The sequence below is a fragment of the Metopolophium dirhodum genome, chromosome 6 (assembly GCF_019925205.1).
Source record: "Metopolophium dirhodum isolate CAU chromosome 6, ASM1992520v1, whole genome shotgun sequence".
In the NCBI taxonomy this organism is placed as follows: Eukaryota; Metazoa; Arthropoda; class Insecta; order Hemiptera; family Aphididae; genus Metopolophium; species Metopolophium dirhodum.
In genome coordinates, this window is record NC_083565.1 from 9,877,011 (window position 1) to 9,899,700 (window position 22,690).

Here is a 22,690-nt window from a genome sequence, read left to right on the forward strand (position 1 = left end):
TTAAAATAATTGTTTGGTAACCTAAGTTACCAAGAAGTTAGATCTTCTTCGCTCAGAATCATTTTTTCATCGTATACGATGATTTTTCAATTAAAATTTAACACATCCATTACAGTCCATTTTCAATGATGAGGGACACTTGGCTCCTATAGTACAGCAGAGCTATTACCTACTTCCCCCTTTTTCAAAGTGTATTAATAATATTATAATACAGGTATAAATTAAACTTACAATTAGTGTGGTGTAATAATAATTAATATTGTATTATTATATTCATAGTATATTATATACCTACTAAAAGTTAAAACTCGTTGTACGATTCATTTTCTTAAATGTATTTATATAATAATTATAACTCGATTATCATTAATAATTTACGATAAGGTAATTATTCATGTAATAGGTGGACGATTTTTATTACATAAATTAATTTAAAGTTGATATTTTAAATGTCATATAATGAGAATGAAATAACAAAAACAATAGACATTTTTAACAATTAAATTATCATTTCACGGGAATTGGATTTACAAAATCAAAGTAATAATTGGACTATCTCTTTACATTTTTTTAAATTAATGAATATTTTTTTTCACAAATTAAACATAATTGTTTAATTTGCTCCAAATTAACAGCTCTCCTTTAAATGAAAAAAATTCGATTTCTCCTAGTGTTTGCTGTATTTAATTTGATTAATACACCGGAACACTGAAATCTTAAAATTTGTATGCCAACATTTTCGTCTGCCCGTCAACCAAAATTTATGTTTAACGAGGTTTTGCCAAATAACCACCGAGTTTAACATAAATAACTGAAGAAACCAATAAAAATGCTGTCCGTCCATAGCTCTTTACACCCACGGCTGGGTTGAAAGATAATTTCTTTTCAACCGGATCATTCAGCCAAAGGAGTCTTGTAGATCAGCTGTATTTTATGAAAAAATTATTTTTAATAAGCTTATTTAAGACGAATGCTTGTACTTGATAATTTGGTCGAGAAATAGATGTACATAATTTTATCTCGAAAATAAAATGATGGGTCTTATAATGACATTTTTTATTCAAGTACACCAATGTTTCCTAATAATATATATCGTACAAGTTAATATTTTTTTGTATTAGGTACCAATCAAACATATAAATTAAAATATCTACTATATTTACCCTTATGTTTAAAATGGTAACCTAATCTATATTCCTAATTTAATTATTTGAACCACTACCAGGATTCTTTTATAAAAATGTTCATGATATATATTAATACCGAATATCAAACGAATAGTTTTTTTTATGTAAATAAGCATAACACAATGTGCTTAACATATGTTAAGTTTAGGTATGGAAAGTGATGTAATAAGGAGTACTCCTTGATATGTATGACACACCGGAGTGGCTTAATTGGCTTTAAATACTTATTAGTTATTAATGAAATAAACCGTATCATACTTAATATTTATACATACAAATTGTTAAAAAATATTCTACTTCAAATCACAAATTTAAAAATTTAGGTTACATTTTAAAAACCAAAGGTTGGTATAGTGGTTTTACCAACGAACATAAGGGTAAATAAATTGGCTTGTCGTATGAAATGTGAGAATTTTATGCTTCATAAATTTTACAAAATAAAAATTTCAAAAAAAATGAATACTTTTTATAAAAATGATTGCATAAGAACTTAATATATATATATATTATATATTGTCATTGTTTTTTTGTGAGGGCAATATATTAACATTAGTTGTTTAGGTAATTATTTTTAGTCATCTGTTGTCATCCATGGTGGTAGTTCTTCTCTATATAACTTGTGAGTGTTCTTTATTAAGGGGGTTCCAGTCGGTTATTTTCTAAGGAGTAAGAATTAGGCAATTATGTGGCAAGTACAACCGGGCCATATGTTAATGTGTGCGAGTGTAAATGAACATTAGTGTGTGTGCGCACACACCGCAGTGTATGTCAACGCGTCGCGACCAGTATCCACATTCTATAAGAACCCGCCTTCTCGCACTCGCAGGAACATGTCAGTATATTAAATTAGAAAAAAGTATACGGTTACTTTTCGAATAAAAACATACCTCAGCTGTGACAAAATTGTGAGACTTAGGTTGTTGCGATTTTGATTCTGTAACAATCCTAACAATTATTAACACGTCCTCTTAAGAACGGTCGAAGAATTTTTTAGAAATAATAATTTCTTCAATACATATGATTGAATAAAAATGTTGTAAAAACTGAAATTTGTATATAATATTATAATATTGTCAAAAGTTCAAACTTTAAAAAAAGCTCCGACCGTTCTCTGGAGGAGATATTTTTGTGGACTTAAGATAGTAAGATGTATAGTACTTGGATATTTTTTAGTTATTACAGAAATTGTGCCATTTGTATTATAACATTTTTCATAAAGTTTTACAGTTAAAAAATAATGTTATTGTTTGAGTGTCTTTTAATCGAACGTGAAACATCCACGAATGACTACCGTCTACCAGTGAGTAAATTAGTATAATATATATAATGACATAGGTAATGTTTGTGTATTATTAGTGTTTATATATCTATGGGTATTCCATGTTACATAACAGTAGGTATATTCTATACATATTACACTCAAGCCACAAAATTAAAAGTCGTCAAACCATCCACGGCCGCGGATATACGATATGTACGTTTATATATCGATTTACGGACTTTGCGAGAACAGCATGCCATGTATTGCGTGCTCGCGCGTTTATATGCCCGTCTCGATGAAAAGCCGGAGGAACCGCGTGGGTCTGGCGGAAAACGATGAGAGACGTTTTTGCGGTATACCAAGAGAGTTGATCGGGTAGGAGGAAACATTATGATACTATGATTATTATGTATTCGCGTGAAAAGTTTTGGTGCGTCTCCATCCGTACGCGGTCACCCTGCTGCTCGTTCTATCCCATGTCCCCAACGGCCTGTTGTTGTCCGGAGGCGTCTGGAATGGTTGTTTTCAATGTGTGTGTGTGTAGCTATAGTTTCAAAAATAAAAATCGCAATAATCGCTGTTGCCGGGTCGTGTTTTTCGGCGGTGAAGATAGGGAAAAAATGTTCGTTACATGTGCCAATTTACGTGGGCGAGTAGACCGTAAATGCACAGTAATTTGTTGTGCATGTGTGTTGTCACAAACAACGTCCGGCTGCCATCCCATCGTCAGTACGATTATATTATGTGAAGTTTCGTAAAAAAAATCGTTCTCTCCCTTTCTTTCATTTCACGTATTTCCTCAACGGGTAGTATATTATAGTATATATTATTATAATGGCACAGAGCGATCTGCAAGCCGGCCGAGCAAAGCTGCATAAGTTATGGACCGTTCGCAGTTTAGTCCCACGCAGCTACGTGGAGTCTGTAAAGTTCGAGAAGACTTTTGAATTATATTATTTATTTATTTATTTCCCTCAGTCACTGCGACGACGAGGGTCATGACCGACCATTAAAATATGTCTCGTCGTTGTCATCATTGACGGTGCCCTCGTATCGAGATACGTAGCTGTTGCAGCGCTGCTCCAATAAGCTCTTCGTCCGCGTCGTTGGGTTCAGATTTCCTAGTACAGGCGGTAGTCGGGCTATATAATATAGTGTTTAATCAGACGCGTGAAAAACTACACTTTGCCTAGGAAAAATTATATTATATAATATAACTGATACGTTTTTAACAAGTCTATTAAATTGAAACGACAAATTGCCAAAAATATGTTTAATATTTTAATTTTAATTTTGATACATAAGACTGATGTGTATGTATAATCGAAATATCTAATTTAATTATAAAATATAATTGTACGTGCATCGTACGTATGCAGTATAAAATATAATATTGGTATCTACGTAATGTGCCTACGTATTGTCATTTTTTTCGACACTCGTATAGAACTAGTACCATATCGATTCACCAAACTTTCTATTTTCAGTTTTTTTGTATGCATATTGCATACACTTGTGTTAACACTCGTCATTTAAACGTTTTTTTGTTAGTTAGGTAATGATAATGAAAATTATTGAAAACAATAAGTAATGATTACAATTTAAAGTAATGGTTGATTTTTAGTACATAATGAATGATTGGTAAAAGTGTGTACTTAATTGCCTTTTTAGACATAAAAATGATACACAATGAACATCGACAATATTTTAAATATCAACAATTTTTCTATTAAATGTTATTGGAAATTTTTAAATCTAGGTATGTAAATACTTGATACTTATGTATAAACTTTAAATCATACCTATATCTATATGTATAAAAGCCAAAAAATGTTTGCGACTGACTCACTGTGACCTTTATGCATTCCTAAACCGTTGATCCGATTGCGATGAAATTTGGTACAGAGATAGATTAGACCTCGGGGAAGAATATAGGTTAATAAGGTAAATAAGAGGTCCAACCCAGGGATGTTCTCAAACAGAGATTTTGAGATTATTATTATTATTTTTGTTTACAATAATGGTTGCTATTGGTTTTAATAATAATAATTTTTGCATTTTTTGATACTTTAGAGTTAAATTATACTCTTACGTAAGCACCACGCGGGATCCTCGATATACAGCAAGTAGATTGCCTACCTGAGAATATATACTGCTCGCATTAGTCTTATATAATATATATAAATCATATCTATACATACGAATGTTGGTTTTTTTTTATTCATATAAGATTTTAGTACGGTTAGGTTAGGATTTTGTATTCATTTATTGTATATTTAATTTATTTGATCCGCCGTAGGTTGAATTAAGTAAAAACAGCAAACTTGGTATAACTTTGATACTTCAGAGATAAATTATATACTTAAATACAGACCACACGGGAACCGCGATCTACCGCAGATATTGATTGCCTATCTGATAACAGACTGCTGCGAAACTCACGGACAACGCCGGTCGGGATGGCTATGCATTAAAATATAATATCATTTACACTTAAAAAGACATTGCTTCCACAGCGTGTTACACCCTCCATAAGGAGTTGAACAATTAGAATTTTTTCGCGGGCAATGCCGGGTAATTAGGCTAGTAATATTTATATACCTAATCATAATAGCTTATTCGTTTTTAGTTTCACAATAGCCTTATTATTGGTTTGTTAACTTATATTTGTTCAGAATTTGAATATTAGCTAACACTTTTAACTAACAGTATACTTATGTTTTTAATATAGTGTTATTTAACGTCTCTAATTCACCTATACTTATTTACATACCTATAGGTAATTAATTTAGTTAAATTAGGTAAGTAGGTATCTAGATATATAATGCGTTATTAGTTTTTGTCTCAAGAAGAAATGTGTATGTTTTTTTGATATGTGATGGTAGGTATCCGCAATAATAAAATAACAACCGGAAATTATGCTAATTACAGCTTTTTGAGTATTTATTTTTTCACATGATGTAGGGTATAATACAGTAATAGTTGTTGTTCAAAATGACTTATTCTGAGCATAAAAAGTTTTATATTATAATATATGAAAGTCTAATGGTGGTCAGTTGGCAGCATTTTTTTCGTTTTAATTTATAGATTTTACAGAATAAAAACACTGTATTTCAAGTGCAGTGGGCGTCTTTCCGTTCTTATTTTGTCTTCGTAATTCGGATATTATTGCATTATTACGCCCATCGCGTCGCCCACCTGGATAAAAACAACAAAATAAAAATATATCGTAGCTTTGGCGAACCAGTATACTATTTTTCTCTGTCACACACACACACACACACACACACACACACACACACACACTTACATATACAATCGACATCGCGAAATAGCCGTATAAACCTGTTGATCAGCTGGTCCGATCCATTCTTACCGATGGCGCCCACGAAGATTCGCGCGCCCATGCGTCCTTCTTCCTGTTTGTTGCATTGCAGATTATACACGCATGTTATATACTTGGTGATATTTAATGTAAATACGTTGTTCGATGTTAGATTAGAGTTTTGTTGTAAATTATTTCTGTACTGCGGGCCACTCATTTTAGCAAAGTCCAAATTTTATTGATGTATTGACATAACCCGATATCCATCTTCACTTGGAAAGAGTATTATTATTATTATTATTATTATTATTATTATCTTTATTGACGGGAAAAACTTTATTTACAAAACAATATATATATATATATATAATTGTGTAGTGACACAGATACAATAGAATTAGGTACAAATAATATAAAATTCACATTCAATTTTATAACAAAGAACATATTATGAGGTATATAATTTTACAACCATAATTAATTATTAACTAAAATTAATATCCATAGTGTTTCCTAGAGACATCAGTTTATTCGTTGATGATGATATTAAGTATGTTTTAGAAACTTTCTTAATTTCTGGTGGATTTAGTATTAATTTGAAAATTTTATCGATCCAGTAAATAAGGGCAATTTATTAAGTTATTTAATTGTTTTAATAAAAATGAATAATGAAAGATACTTCTCCTTGTATTTAGCGATTGTATATTAAAATATGATAATATTCCATTATAATCTAAATGTCGTATATAATCAATATATATTTCAGACCATGTATATTTTTCTTCCTTCTCCTCTACTTGGTTCACCATAAATTTGTGGTCGTTCAACTTAATAACTAAATGAACTCCGAATATTTAACTTAAGTATATGTTACAGTGGTAAACATTCATAAAATGACTTTCGTGTCATAACAATAATGTGTATTTAGTAGATGAAAAATTAAAAATATATTCGATGGAGTTTAACCGGCTAATATTTTAGATTCTGAGTGAAACGATGAATGTATTGATTTTACAATGATGTGTGTTTTTTTTTTATTTTTTTATTTTTGTGTCTGTGTACACGATAAGTAGTCGAAATAATGCTTCGATTTTCAACTTCAGTATCTTGTTCGATGGGAAAGTGAATATCGTTGGTGCATTGGGGAGGTCAAAATTTTAATTTCCCAGTAGTTTTCAAAAGCGATGTGAAAAACAAAAGAAAAATTAAGGAAAAACGGGAATTTTTACGCAAAATCGATTTTTAACAAAATCGATTTTGGTTATTGGTGTAACTCTAAAACAAATGACCGTAGATGCATGAAATTTTCACTGGTTGTTTATATTAGCATTTTCTATACACCATAAAATTTTCCAAATATTTTGACTCTTTTTGAGCTGTTTACAGCCATTGTCACTTTTCAATTTTTTTAGTTTTTTTTTCTATAAATATCAATAAAATTTTATCTATTGAGTAAAAAAGCTTGAAAATTTAATAGAAGGCTCCTAGTTTATTGTTTCAAAGGCAGATGAAAAAAATTAAAAATCCTTAGTCACAGTTTTTAATTATAAGCATTTAAAGTTCAAATTTTGACAAAATACGGAAAAATCACGAAAAATAGCAAATTATTTTGATGAGAATTCATAAAAATTTTTCTTTTTAAATCTAAGATTTGAAAATGTAATATAAGATTACTCATAAGTTTGTCTACCTTTATCAAAAAAAAAATGTCTAGAAGAAACTTAAATTAAATTTTTATGAGCGTCTGAAATTTATATTTTTACAACATTTGATATTTACTCGATTTCTCATGTAACGATTTTTTTTATTTTATTGTAATTAAAAAACGAATGACTGTAGATACTTGAAAATTTCACTGAATGTTTATATTAGCATTTTCTATACACCATACAATTTTGAAAATATGTTGACTCTATTTGAGCTGTTTACGGACATTGTCAGTTTTCAATTTTTTTAGTTTTTTTTTCTATAAATATCAATAAATTTTTATTTGTTGGGTAAAAATTTAATATTAGACTCCTGATATATCGTTTTAATAGCAGTTGAAAAATATTAAAAATACATTTGCACAATTTTTTTTTATAAGCATTTAAAGTTCAAATTTTGACAACATTTATCAAATTTATAATTTATTAATTATTTTGTGGTTAAAAATTTATAAAATGTTTAACTTTTATGGCTAAGGATTGAAAATTTAAAACAAGGCTCCACGTTAATAGGTTATATATAAATTACTTTATTCACAATAATATCATCAAATATACTTGGTAATATCATAGGGTGACTGACCGTTTTCGCTCAGAATCGTTTTTCTTATACAATGATATTATATCATTGAATTCAAATTTAACACCATCCATTACAGTGACCCACTTGTAACCTACCGTACAGCAGAGCGACATCCACTTATCCACCTTTTTTGCTTATGGTCTTAACAATTTCTCGTTATATTTAGAATAAGCAATTTACGTTATTTTATTACACTAGTATATTAACAATAAACTGCTCTATTTGCAATCTCAATGATTTCCAATTGAAGTGTGGCCAATATAATATGCATTGATTATTTTGGATATATTCCTCGTTGCATGTATTTAATTATATTAGTATCTTAATTTATAGGTCTTACACAAATGCCATTTGGTATACTGAACATTATAATATTATCTATATTATTATTCCTACGTGGCTACGAATAGTAAATTTTTGTGGGTATATTTTACAGTGTCTTTATGCATTTTTAGCCATTTTGCTTTAATCAATATATTGTATATATTTAAAAATCCTATATTATAAATCTTTTACTGTTTCAAAATATTTAATCTATACAAATTACAATATTTATTTAAATATTTAAAATTATTTTTAAAAATTAAGTTAGGATTAAGTTAAAAATACACACGAAAACGTACTTACATTGTTATGTAATTGTGTAATAAATTGAATAACATTTTTTCAATCGTTTTCTCCCCTTCCACCTTATAAAGTTGTAAAACAATTTTCACGTGTTGAAATTATAATAATTATGATCATTTATTTGCCAACAACAGTGATCATATTATATAATGTTTACATAAATTGTTTAGTTAAGTAAGTCTGCTATCACTTAAAGTTCCATGATATTTTGCCAGACATTCTTAAAATCTTAACATATTGTTATAGTGAAAATAATTACTTTCTAAGGAAATTCATTTGGACGTTTAACATTTTTTTGCGCAAGTTTATTAGACATATTTAACAATTTCAATCTTCTGTACGCTATAAATTTATTTTTGTATTCATTCAATGTCGTCAAGTATATATTTTATGAACGTTAAAAATGAGTTTCAAAAATGTTTAATAACAAATGACAAAACTGCTGCAGTATTTTTTAGATTAATAAATTATTATAAAATATTTCTGTTATTACTATAACTACTAAGTAGAAGCATATGCTTAGGACTCAAAATATAGATCTGAGTATACGACGATGTTCTGTGTAGCTGTTTTTATTCGCTGAACTAATATAATCTACTCGTATCATAAATGATGATGATTTTGAGGATGATAAAATTAATTTTAAATAATAGTGAGAGAACAGAATATAATTGTTAGTGCTTGAGTTATTTCATACAACAGTATTTTCTGGATATATTTTTATAATAATAACACGCGTCTTAGTTTCTGTTTAAAATATTTTAGATATTTTTAGTACCTACCGAATACCTACCAACGTTAATCAAATTGCACAATTTATAAACGTTATAGTATGTTTTTAGTTTATGTAATTATATTGACTTCAAATTATGTAAATTAAAGTATTTTCAAAAACGCTAATATATAGTGCGTTGTTGCTAGTGTTTTTATGTACACATACATCTAGTTTATTTTATTTTGAATCGATAAGGCCTGCAGGTTTAAACCTGGAGGACAAAAACATTTTTATTTTTTTATAATCACGTACGTTGGCGTTTTATTGTAGAATTGACACTCGGTATATTATTGATATACAATATACAACATGCATTATATAATGGCTTATTACAATTTTATCATATGTTACTGAAACTGTAAAAACATTCTATTGCACCAATAATCTCAAAAATATGGATATAAATATATTGTCTATTCATGTCTTAATAATAAACGTATTGGATATAATGCGCAGTAATATAATTACTAAAATATGTATAGTGTATACTGTTGCTATACACTCGATGAGGTGTCTGCTGCAAGAGGAACAAGGCGCCAAGAATGCAATTTTAATTGAATATATTCAAGACTTAGCAGCGGGTATAACACTGCAGTGCAGCATTGGTAAACAAACGCAACCACCCACCCCCTTACCCCAGTTCAAATATGTGCAGCATAATATAATTGGGTTAAGTCTCGCGTCAGTGGCATTTTTTTATAGCTCATACATCTATCATTTGCAGTATAGGTATAGAGAATATAACATGGCGCCCTTGGGCTCTGGTTGTGCGCGTTCCCGGTCCGTTGAGTTTGTTGACGGCCACGGATTTTCACTACTCCCCCGCGTGTATGCAGCTTATCTTTGACCCCGACGCACGGGTAAAAGTGCGAAAAAGTGCATCGTTAACGGGCTGCTGCCCACACTGGGCCATAAATCCGCCGGGGTTTGCATCGAGTTCTAATTATAGATCTCCTCTAGGGTCTAGCTGCATATTTTCGCGCGATTAATTATAAATCCTAGTCGTACGCGAACACATAAATATTCGTATGGCGTACCTATATAATACATTTATAATATACATTATATATAATATACTTATGCACATACTTCTATATCCCCATGTTATAAAATATAAAACTGATCATAAAGATAATGATAACAATACTATTATTTTTGTTAGAATTTACAGTCCTGAAATAAGGGAAGGCAAAGGCGCAAAGTAAGCAATGAGTGTGGCCAAGAAAATTTTTTTTTTATTTGTTTTCATATTATGCTAGTTATTTCTATTACTGTACTGTCACTAAATTATTGTAACATTATTTTTTTATTGACTTTGTTATAATATGAAGAAATCAATGAAGGCAATGTATATATTACATATATTATACCATATTGCATTAACGAAGACAAGAATTATGTTGATAATTACCTAATCAATAATCTACACAATTTTGCAAGTATTCAAATTTAATTTTTTTTTCCATACCTATTCGAGTTTGAAACGTTTGCCTAATTATTTGCGTTATTAGAAATGAAAAATATTTCATTACTCATTACGTTTTTAAAATGGATGAAAGGAAGTGTGCTTATTTCTAATAACTTTAATTCTACTCTGGTAATATATTACTATATCAGCGTATTTTATTTATATGGGTGACTTTATTGATTTATCCTGCAGATATTCACGGGGATGGTATTTGGTTTGGTATTATTACTGCCAACGATGAAAACATAATAGATACAGGTATCAATATTCTTAACACGATAAAGGTTTCGGAAACGTTAGATGTTTATATTATAATTCGCGGAAAATTGGCAATTATATTTATTGTTATTTCGTTTTCTTGTCTCCGAACGGACGACCCGTATAATCGTGAGGTTGTCGCTATAATACCTTACCATAGCTAAATTTTGTACACGTATTTTTATATCCGGAAGAGGGTCGTATACTGACGTCTAGGGGGGTGTGACCACGGGTTCCTGATCGTCGGGGCCCGTCGTCCGTTAGTTACACGCACACGGGGAATCTTGGACAAGCGCCAAGGAATTCCGCGTCCGACTGATGCCGAGCGCGCTCGACGTCCCCGGGACCACGTTACTATAACGCATACGGACCGCAGACGCCGAAACGCCAGCCTACCCCGCGCACAGTGCAAAACCGATGTAAACAGTTTTTTTATTTTCCAACGAACGGCGCACACATACACATTTACACGCCACACGGGCACACCCGTATACAAATACACAACCATTTATGTACACGCATGCTCAAATAGTAGCTGACGATAAGCTTTGGTCCGCATGATTCGCATCCGGGAGAAAACGCATTCGAATTTTCCGATTTACTCGCTCGTCTTATATACTCGTAGGTATACTCACGTATAAATAAAATAAAAAAAAAAATACATTTGTGACAATATCGTGTTGAGCACACAAAAATTAACTGCCGTCGTCGTATCGCATCATATCGTGTCTTATCGCGTCGTAACGCAACGGAGTGTCGTGTGTGCACTACTAACTCGTCGCCAAAACCTCTTTCACCGTCATTGGAGTGCCTGCAACCATCCGCCGATGAACGCTTACTCTCAGGGTCGGCCCGTTGTCGCCGTCGTCGTCCCGACATAATCGCCATCGACACCGACAGAGGTAAGGCGGCGGCGGTCCCGGCGGTCATCGGCGGTGATGCGCGTGGTGGCGAGGGGCGCGTGTTATGGGAGGAACGGCGAGCGTGGAGGTCGTCTCCCGTAGAGTCACTGGGTCATTATGCCGGTCAGCAGCAGCACAGAGGTACCAGATGCCAAATGCTGTTGTAAACACTGTCAAGGTACTGTTGCACAAAATATAATACAATATAAATATTTAACGTGATATATTATGTGATTAGTCGAGCAATGATATAGACACACTGCTAGGAAACTATGATATACATAGGCGCACGAATTGGTGCATATAACAATCTAGATCTCTCGCGCGAGGAGATTTAGAATGTGGCTGCAGCCGTCGTTGCGTCGCTTTTACCTGGCCCGGCCAACTGTTGCGCGTGGATGCTATAGCCGCCGAACGATTCCGTCGTCAATCCGTAACTGGGATAAGTTTTAAATTTTTTTTGATCTAGCTGTTGTTAGATTTCGTATTGATTTTGTATAGTAACTCGTCCTAGATAAGTTTCTGCCGGTTTACGCTTGAAAATATTCCTGTCAGTAGATGATTACGAATGATAAACGTCGCATCCGCGAGCGATACGTATAGATATTATACAGTATACACTTTCAGTGTGTGTCTGTGTGGTATATATATATTTATACAGTGTGGTTTAAAAAAACAGGACGATTGCCAAACTGCCTAGTCGTCTCTTTAAAAATCCAAATTATTTTATTTGAGTCTTATCACTGATAATTATCCGGGTGGACATTTTGTAGTTCAATGCAAATTATCAACGTCCGCGGAGCTGTATGCATGCATACTAATGTAATTTATTATGCGATAGCGTATAAGGAGAATATTGTACACAATGCAAAGTTTCGTAATTTTGATGAATCGTTTGTTGTCCTAATGTCTCGATTGTTCATAATTTATCTTCGCAATACATAAATCGGTATCTATGTTTAGGTATCTTTATTTTAGCTATAACCTATAGGTATGTACAATATTATATTATATTCTCGACGACGATCATCGCTCTGTATTTCGGAGTCAAAAAAAAAATGTACAGAACCATAATTTTTTATTTCGCTAACTCGCCGACGTTCGTTGACCATAATAATTAATTTTAAAACTCAAAGAAAACACACTAATACAACCACTCTACCGTGTTTCTAAAGTCTTGACTTTTATTTATTTTTTCTCCGGGCCAGAGGAAATATTAAATGTAGTCGCCAAATTGGCTCGGACTGTATGTATACGCGCGCGGCAGGATTATTCTGTGTAATTACGCTACACTGCAGCATGCCGGTCGTCATCCTGCAGTAATATAACATATTATTATAATATTATAATGATATAACCCGGAAACGCGATTGTTCTTTTTATAAATCGCTCGAAACGAGTCACTGGCAGAATTCTGGATTGACGGTCCGGGCGTATATTATATAACACTAATTGTATAATATTATATGTATAGATACTCGTTCGTTATATGTAAGTACAGTATACACGCGGCCGTTCGTTAATTTATTCTACATCAATCGTCGACGAATTGGTGCGATCGTGTGGAGATCGTGCCGCATCCGCGAGTGGGACGTTTCATTCAACAGCGTACAACCGCGTAGATCGAAATCCGTATAGTAAATCTGGGTGTATACAATAATCGTATACGTCGTGTCCACACACACACACACACGCACGCACACACACACACACACACACACATATAAATATATATATATACTTACGTTACACTATTAATTTGTCGCGTATACGCGGCTTTCTCCAGCCTGAAAAGCGGCTGCAGAGCGAAATGCCGTCGTCCTTTTTATCCTTCGCGGTCGTCGCTGAACAACGTCCTTGACACAGAGCGGGTCCACCGGGTGCGGGCGGCCGAGTCTAGAAATACAACCGACGCCGCCGCTCCGCCGCCGCCGCTGCTGCAACCGTGACGCCACTATATGACACTATATATAATATAATATATACCTATTCGTATACTGTACACGCGAGTTAACCCTACGGCAGTCTTTTATATACGCACCTGAACCGTGTGACCCAGTTAGCGTCATAAATAGACGCGTTTCGCACACACGCACACACGGGGACGTTTCCTCTCGGCGTAGGTTCCAAAAATTAATCGACCGGCTTCCGTTTCGACGAGGGGGAGTAAAAAAGAGCATAATATTCCGACGATTTAATCGGCCCGTGACGTGCGGGACCGCAATGCGATCGGAACGAAAAATATGTATAATAATAATATGTATTGCTATATAATTCGAGCATTAAATGTTGCTTACAGGTAGATATAATAATACATATGGGATACATCTAGCATTGTCGTCCACTGAGGTAAAAACTCTTATCGTAGAACAAGAGTAGATATTCATCTATAACTAATGACCAAAAATTAGAAATAAAAATAAAAACGAGGAAAAAACAATCATTTTGGGTATATAATATGAATAATCATTTTTAATTTAATACCCACACAAATAATTTATTTATTTTTCTGTATAGATTATTGTAGAACCAATATTTTAGTCTACATTTAAATTAAGAACAATCAGTAGGTACAATATTATATCACAGGGAACCATATCTAGAGAAAATACACTGTAATACAAAAAATTGCATAAAATGTAAGTGTTTTTATTATTTATGAATGGTATTCCGATACATTTTTAATGTATTGTTATATTGTATTATTGATGTGACGTAGTGTATTGCATATTATTATTATTCGCATACGCGGTGATAGGTTCTGGAGACAGAATCGTTGAAAAATGTTTACAGGTGTTCATATCATAATATGCCAGTACAGGTCGGTCTCTCGCGCCAAACAATCCATTTACTCCGTGGCACTTCTGCAGTATCTCTTTCTCTCTCTCTCTCTCTCTATCTCTGCCTCTCTTTAGACATTATTCACAGGTACCTCGCAACACACATCAATATTATGTACCACTATATTATTATATTTTTATAGTGCGTACATTCGTGTGTACACCGCGGCGAACATTATATGTTTATACGAGCGGGGCGGTGCACAGGTGACGGTCGGGGTCGTTTGGCGATTATTTTGACGTTCGTCCTGGAGACAAGGTGATCGCGGCGCAGCATCGGTCGTAATGGGGTTATAGACGGACCTATTTAGAGCGTATTATATTGGTGGTTATTGGCACACGCCAGCGCGGCGCGATTGTGTGCGATGGCGTTTTGTTGGCACCGGGCGGCCGGGCGGAATGAACGCTATTTTCGGTTCTAAAACATATAGCATATAATACAAACGCGGCGGCCCGGAGAGATGCGGTGCGCGTGCGCGTGCGTGTACGTTCGCGTGTACCGCGTACTACGCGCGCGAGTACGCGCTGTGCTATGCACGCCCGTCGCGTTTAGGTAGCAGATTTACCGCCGCCGTGGTTCGGCATTCGCCGACTATAGTCGAGTCCCACATTGTCGTTTGCCAACGAATGCCGATGCGAATTTGTCACGACGATAAAGTGACGACGACGCCAATCACGCACGCACACACACACACACACGCACACGCACACAAACCTCCTGCGGCTCGTGCAACTCCTCCTGCAGTGAGGTGTAACGGGTGGACCGGGTGACGGTTGTGCGAGGAGAAATAGCTTAGGCCGCCGCAATGATAATAAATAATAATTTCTATTATTATTATTATTGTTGTGATTATCGTAAAACTGTTGTTGACAGTGGTCGTGTGTAGTATACAATAGTGTAATATACATGTTATGCGTTTGCCGTTTGATTATTATATTTTCCGTATCGATCGAACGCGTAGGCAGCCGCCTGCAGTCGCTGCACCACTATAGTACGACGTGTGAAATTATTGTGCAATGTCCGCGGCGTAATCTGTTTCGTAGTATGATATACAATATACATATTATAAATATAACAATATGTTTATATGTGTATATTGTTATTGTATACCTACCTATTATAAATTATAATGATACAATGTGATCCGTAATTTAAGTGTACTTACTCCTTATTTCGAATAGGTTTTAACTATTCTGATCATATTATTTTTTACGTGCGATTTGATGGTGTCGCACAACAACATTTTTGGAAACCAAAATTATATTTTATATTTTTTGTCATTTTAATTTTACAGAATGACAACATCCTTTTTTAATTTCATAATACTAAGCGGAATATTATTTGCAGGCTTAATCATCGATCCATTTATAAAACCGAATTTTTAAGAGATAATTAATTATTTATAAGTATCTATAGATACTTTAGAGTTAACTGATCAGCTGAGTACTACATGTGGCTCAGGGGTAATCCCTCAAAATGTTGGTCCATTAAATCTGCTTATCTAAACTTTAAATACTTAACTATAATTTTATGTTTGATTTTAATGTATGTTCTCATTTAAAAAGATAAAAATATAAAATACTATAAAAATATAATTTATTTTTTCAAAAATTTTGTTTTGCAGAGACATGAATTATGTACACAGAAATATTTAAAAAAACGTTAACTTCTAAAATAATGAGTGTCGAGACACTTTTAAGGATCACCCTGTATACTAAATAAGTACCTATAAATGCACAATGCAGGCCTGGGAGAGTCGCGAATTTTTAAAGTTATTTTTGATCGTTGCGTAAATCTGTTGTTCCGCGTTGTGTATAATATTGTTTTGTGACGTTTTGAAATATATCTGGTTTCTTAACCGCATTTTAATAATTAACTCGATTGCCTATACTATAACATATTTTTATAATTGTCAATTCCTCATAATTTTGATTTCAATTCAAAACTTGTGTTGTTTTCGTTTATGAAAGTGTTTACTGTATAGGCTTATAATGTTTAGTGATTATATGAATAGACAATTTTTTCGATTTTATATTCAATATTCATTAATTTATTATTCTATAAAGTCGAGTATACTGTATACAGTGATTATACTATTACAGTACACGGCATTGTTGCATATTTTACTGTTGAAAACATTCGATTGGAAATAAATGTTTTGAGAAGAGTCATTTGGATACGTTAACTTCAGAGTTTATCAATACACATCTCGAGCAGACGTGCAGTGGAATACTGATGGTGCACGTACGCGAGACGAGTTTTGGCTAATCGAAGAATAAAAAAGAATTCGGCGGATGAGATCGCAATGTTTGTTGTTTATTCGTTAATAATATTATAGTCTGCAGTGAATAAGACGTATATAGGATTGTATTATTTATACATATGTTGCTCGCAATTTCCCGTGTAAACATTATAAAACAAAAAGAAGTAAAAATGAACGCGTCTATCTCTCTCTATATATATACTGTTTAAATACTTATATATAATGTATATTGTATATGCATATTCATATATTTTTATTTATTCATTGATAAGTAGGGAGAAAGTGCACAAAACGAATCAGACGGACGGTGATTAAAAATTTAAAAACCACACGCGCGTGACTTCTATAAAACGCGTTGATCGATGCCGAGAACCCGTGTAAAAAAAAAACGAAATAAAAAAACAACTTAAAATCCGAATTGGCGGTCTCGCGGCGCTAGTGCGCAGATAAAAATAACATCTCCCGGCGTTTTATTAGCCGTTTAAATCTCAACGCGCGAGTCGTCGTCCGTCGTCGCCGCCGTATAAAAAAGCGAAGTTTTTACGGGGATTTATCCCCCGTCCTGTTAATAATAATACTATATACATAATATGTACATAGTGTCACCGCTGCGTCGTGTCGACATCGTAATCGTTGCTAAAATCTTAACCATCGGTGCCCATAATATATTATATGCTTTGCGTTTTACACGAATCACGTGTATAATATATAATACGCGATTAATACGTCATAATAATATTGCGCGTGATTGATTCGATTTTAAAATGCGAATTTATCAAACGGTAGTTGGCAAACGTCCGCACTGCCGCCGGTTGATTAATTCATCGTAGCCGCCAATATAATATAACCCTTGATTGCCGGCTTTGACGCAGAAACGATTTGTACGAAAGCTATTATACACATAATAACAAGTATCTATCTTATATTATATGTATGGAAAAAAACAACAATAAACCGGCCACTGAACAAATCGTCGGCCTAATTCGCATACTACTTCGTAACTTCATAATATTATTACTTATTACATACCAAGTCAATATTGATTTTCAGGAGGTTTGATGTCAACAACAGGACATATTAATAACTAATATAAAAACAAAATTAGATATTAAACAATAACCTCTCAATTACAACTTTTAACACATCATTATTCTATTATCATTTGAATTAATTTAAATTATGAAATATCAATAAATAAAGTAAATCTTAACCTATAAATACCTAATTTACGTAAACGAAATCAGTCGTCACTATCCATCAGAATTTTGGAACTATTGAAAACAGGTTACGTAAAAGATTAACATGACCAAAATTACCTAAGGTTATAGATAACACTCAATAACATAACTCTAAGTGGCCAGAGCCCAGAAGTTTAGATTAAAAGATTCTGACTCGATGGACGAACTGGTTACAACGCGTCAAAGAGTTCCACGAAAAAGTCTCGCAGATCTGTTTGTGAAAAGATATGGTCAACGCTTGGTATCATACACTATATTATAAGTTTTATATGCGGTCTGCCTTAAATTAGTAGGATCGCACGTATAAATGGTTCACGTAAGTGGAGTTCTATGCATTTGTGGGACGCTATTTTTCTTAAGTCTTTGTACCTTTCTTTGATATATCCAATTAGAACACTGATTTTAACGAATATATATTTGGTTTAACATAAAAACAAAAATAATAGACTAAACTCCTCTAACTGGAGTTTTGCTATTTAGCGTGAGTTTTCTAAACCGGTTTATCAAAAATAACGAGTTATATATTTAAATATTTAAATTCTCCCTAAGAAAATGTATTAATTCATATAGCTTTCCACGTCCAATTCGTCTGGGCCTTTTATTGGATCAGTTGAAACCATCGAGCTGGACGGTATCTTGATCCCGAATCTGTTGATATTATCACTGCGATATTCTGTATCGAACTGTAAAGTCTCATCAGCGGACCGGAAAAATCAGCATGCCTGCCACGTCCAGTTCGGTCAGACCTTTTTTTTGGCTCCATCAAAAGCACCGAGGCGAACAGCGCCTTTATCTCAACTTAAATATGGTTATTTTGAAATATATTCGGAATTTTTTACTTTTGACTCTACAAGGCTTCAAAGTACCTACTAGATCCAATTTTCTACAAGAAACTACCACAGATTATTATCTATGTAAAATTTGAAATTTGATTTGAAAAGTGTTTTTATTTATACACACAAAAAATAAAAATAATAACCCATCATTGCTAAATCAATAGAATTCATACGCTCAGAATCTAAAATTTGGTATCAAACTCTCGACTCCACATTTAACTATATTGTTGTTTAATTATTATCCAATTTACTATAAGAAAGGAGATAAGTATTCTATATTTTTAGGTATATAAAAAAGTTGGAGTTGGCTGATTTCGTCGGGTTTTATCTGATTTTAACTCCTGTTGAAGTGGCGATAATGATAAACGATGTGTTATATTATTCTTTAAATCAAAATAAAACCACGAAATCGAATTTTTGGAGTTATGACAGTTATACTAATTATATGTGGATAATATACAGAACATTATAACAAATTATGTTATATATATTATGCTGTACGAGTGCTTAATGTGTAAATATGTAACATTTTTATTTTTTATACTATACCTATACAATAGAGTATAGGTAATATGCTGTACCTAATATACATTGTATTTTAATCTTTTTTTTATATATTTTTCTCTGACTTACGGTAAATACCGCGATTTGTTCCCCTCATTTTTCTCATGTCTCGACTCCGAAAAATGTTGCCGATCTCCACCGTTCTAAACCGAGGGTATAATATTGTATTTATATATTTGTTTTCAGTACACCTATATACGCCTGTAGAATCAACCGTACAATGCGCATAAACATAATATATGCTGAGTAAACAAACTGCGACAACGCCGTCGTCGTCGTCGTCGTGGCATTGATTTATCGTAATAAAACGTTTATTACGTATATATGTAGCCGGTACGTCTTATAGACTTTCACATTATTATGACAGGAGAAGAGAACACACTCGCGTATTCCTATATATAAAACGCATCGTGTCTCGTCTGCGCCGTATATGTGTGACGATTATACGACGAATTTATAATATATTATTGTTATTATCATAAAGTTTTGAGGGGTGGGTGGTATGAGGGGTGTTGGTAGGCTATTTCGGGGTGGGGGTAGAGAGAAAAAGTAATTTCACTTTACTATGGGTATAGGTTTTTTTGCATTTTAAGCCTTCCTCCTGCGAGTCTTACGCGGCGTCGTCCCGTTTGGGTTTGGAACGTTTCGTGTTTGTTTTGGAGATTAAATTTTACATTACAATCATACAGGATCATTATAATAATAAAAATAAATATTATACTCGCGTCCGATTATGTTTGTGTGGACGGCGTTACACCGCACGATTGCGATGGTGAGACGCCGAAATAAAAACTAATCTGTGTTAACGTTGGCACGAGACGTCTGTTTTCGTTTTTTATCTTTTATTTTTTACTCTAGGCTACATTTAATATTTAATTAATTTGTTTGCTCGAAGGATGAAAACACTTTTATTAGGGAATGCTATAATCTTTTTTTCCGAATTACTAATATAATATGTTTTTTGAATGAGCGATGTATACGTATAATATTATGTAGTTCATTATTAATATATTATATGTACGTAATAATTCCAGGGTTAGCTAACCGCGATCGGGGGAGCTTATTGTTCCTCATTTCATCATCGTAGATTCGTAGCACTATAATAATATTTTTTCTAGTTTCTATTATATACTATTGATGCAAGCTTTTAGGAATAAAATATAACGATTAAAACGCATATTACCAACATTGTTATACACTATGTAAAATTAAAAGTCTGGTAGTTAAAATAATATAAAGGGACGTTTAATTTTCTTATTAACCACCTTCCTCACTATCCAGAGACGTTGTCATTGTATTGTTACGAGGTCATCCTTGTAGGAACGTAGTAAATAGATAAAAATTTTGATATTTCTCCCTAAACAGTACACACTTTGATACGCAGATATACGTGATATATTTCAACACCACGCGTTGAATCAATATTGGTGTTCATGAGTACTTCTGATATTTTAAATGTCGTTATTGAAAATAACGCCAGATATAGGAGCCTCCATTGACCTAGTAATAGTAATAATGATAATAAAAATAATATGGGATAGTGGTTTTTTTTTCTTCTAAAAACGTTATCGGTGAAAGTCAACTATTGTTGTCGTGGCTATACATTTTTTTTCTCATGACAACAAAATGAATTCGCCATCGGTTTCCATAAATATGTATATATGTAATATGAATGGGCCAATTGGTTTTCATAATAATGCTATTATAGCTACGTGTATCGTATACTAATTTGCGGTCGGTTCTTAAGTGATATTAAATTTGTACACGGTAGACACAATACACAATACCTACGTATATACAATTATATACTGTTTGGGGACTTCAATAATTACGATTCCATATACTTAGGATAATAGTAGTGGAAATAATCGTTTAGGGTATTAATTATTATATTACGTAATAATATAACATTACTAGAATATAAATCCACGTTGGACTTGGAAGTAATTTCTTATGCACTCACAATATACTCGAATATCTAATTTTTTCTATATTATATACTATAACTAATATGAATATTATTTTTAAAAATCAAATAAGTTTACTTAGAACTTGAGTATATAGCCAGTTATATTATATTATACATATTCTATTCGTATGTATATAATTATGGGTGTATAATGTGGTATTAATTATATAGTTGGATACTTATATAATAATATATAATTTTCCAGCAGCCGAATTTAATTTTACACTACCTTTATATATATATTATAATTATAAGCATCGTTTTACTCAACGGTTGACACAGTTGGTTTATGCGTGGTTTTTGACAAAACACTGTGTAGTAAACAGCGGTCGATGATAAAAATATTTTGATATGTCTTCATTCGTATATCGATATGGGAAAAACCTGAAAGTTTTTTCGGCGAATCTCAGTATAGTTTACCTCTGATCTACTCCATTATTATATACACTGCAGTATTGCGTAACATATTCCCTTGACACGCCGTTAATATATTGCGCCTAGCTCTCGGAAATGTGTGTTATATATATTATTAAATTTACGTTAGTGACAACAATTTGCATAAAATATATTAAATGCGAACTGAGGAAGTCTCCCCCCCCCAATTTAGGGGCGACGCGCGTATTTTGGTAATCATTGCGATCTTATTATTATTATTATTATTGTTGTATCATGCGAAACGCAAAACCGCTCGTTAGCAGTTAGCACCGCAGCGCGTTTGTTACATTCTACGCACGCGGGCCGTCCTCGTAATAGTTATGACGTCATCCGGCCGGGTGGCCGGACCATATGGCGCCGTTCCGGCCGATCTTCCGTCCACCAGATCGGCCACACCCGTGGTCGGTGGCCGACGCGCGCGTACGCCGGCGACGGCCGTCGTCCAGGCCGGG

General features: G+C 33.2%; 1 protein-coding gene across 4 annotated transcripts in view; it reads left to right on the top strand.

Annotated features, from left to right (window-relative positions):
- The window catches only part of LOC132947497 (myocardin-related transcription factor A), a 70,705-nt gene that overhangs the window by 14,461 nt on the left and 33,554 nt on the right, over positions 1-22,690 (top strand). Inside the window, exon 2 of one of the 4 annotated variants that reach the window (XM_061017807.1) lies at positions 2,440-2,487. The exons of 1 other annotated variant lie outside the window; for it this stretch is intronic. Coding sequence is in view for 2 of the 3 variants with exons in the window: in XM_061017804.1 (XP_060873787.1) it covers positions 12,210-12,270 (61 nt within the window). In the remaining variant the exon portion in view is untranslated. Of the gene's footprint in view, positions 1-2,439; positions 2,488-11,367; positions 12,271-22,690 lie in introns of those variants that run through there. 2 more of the 4 variants (XM_061017804.1, XM_061017803.1) reach the window with 2 other exon arrangements.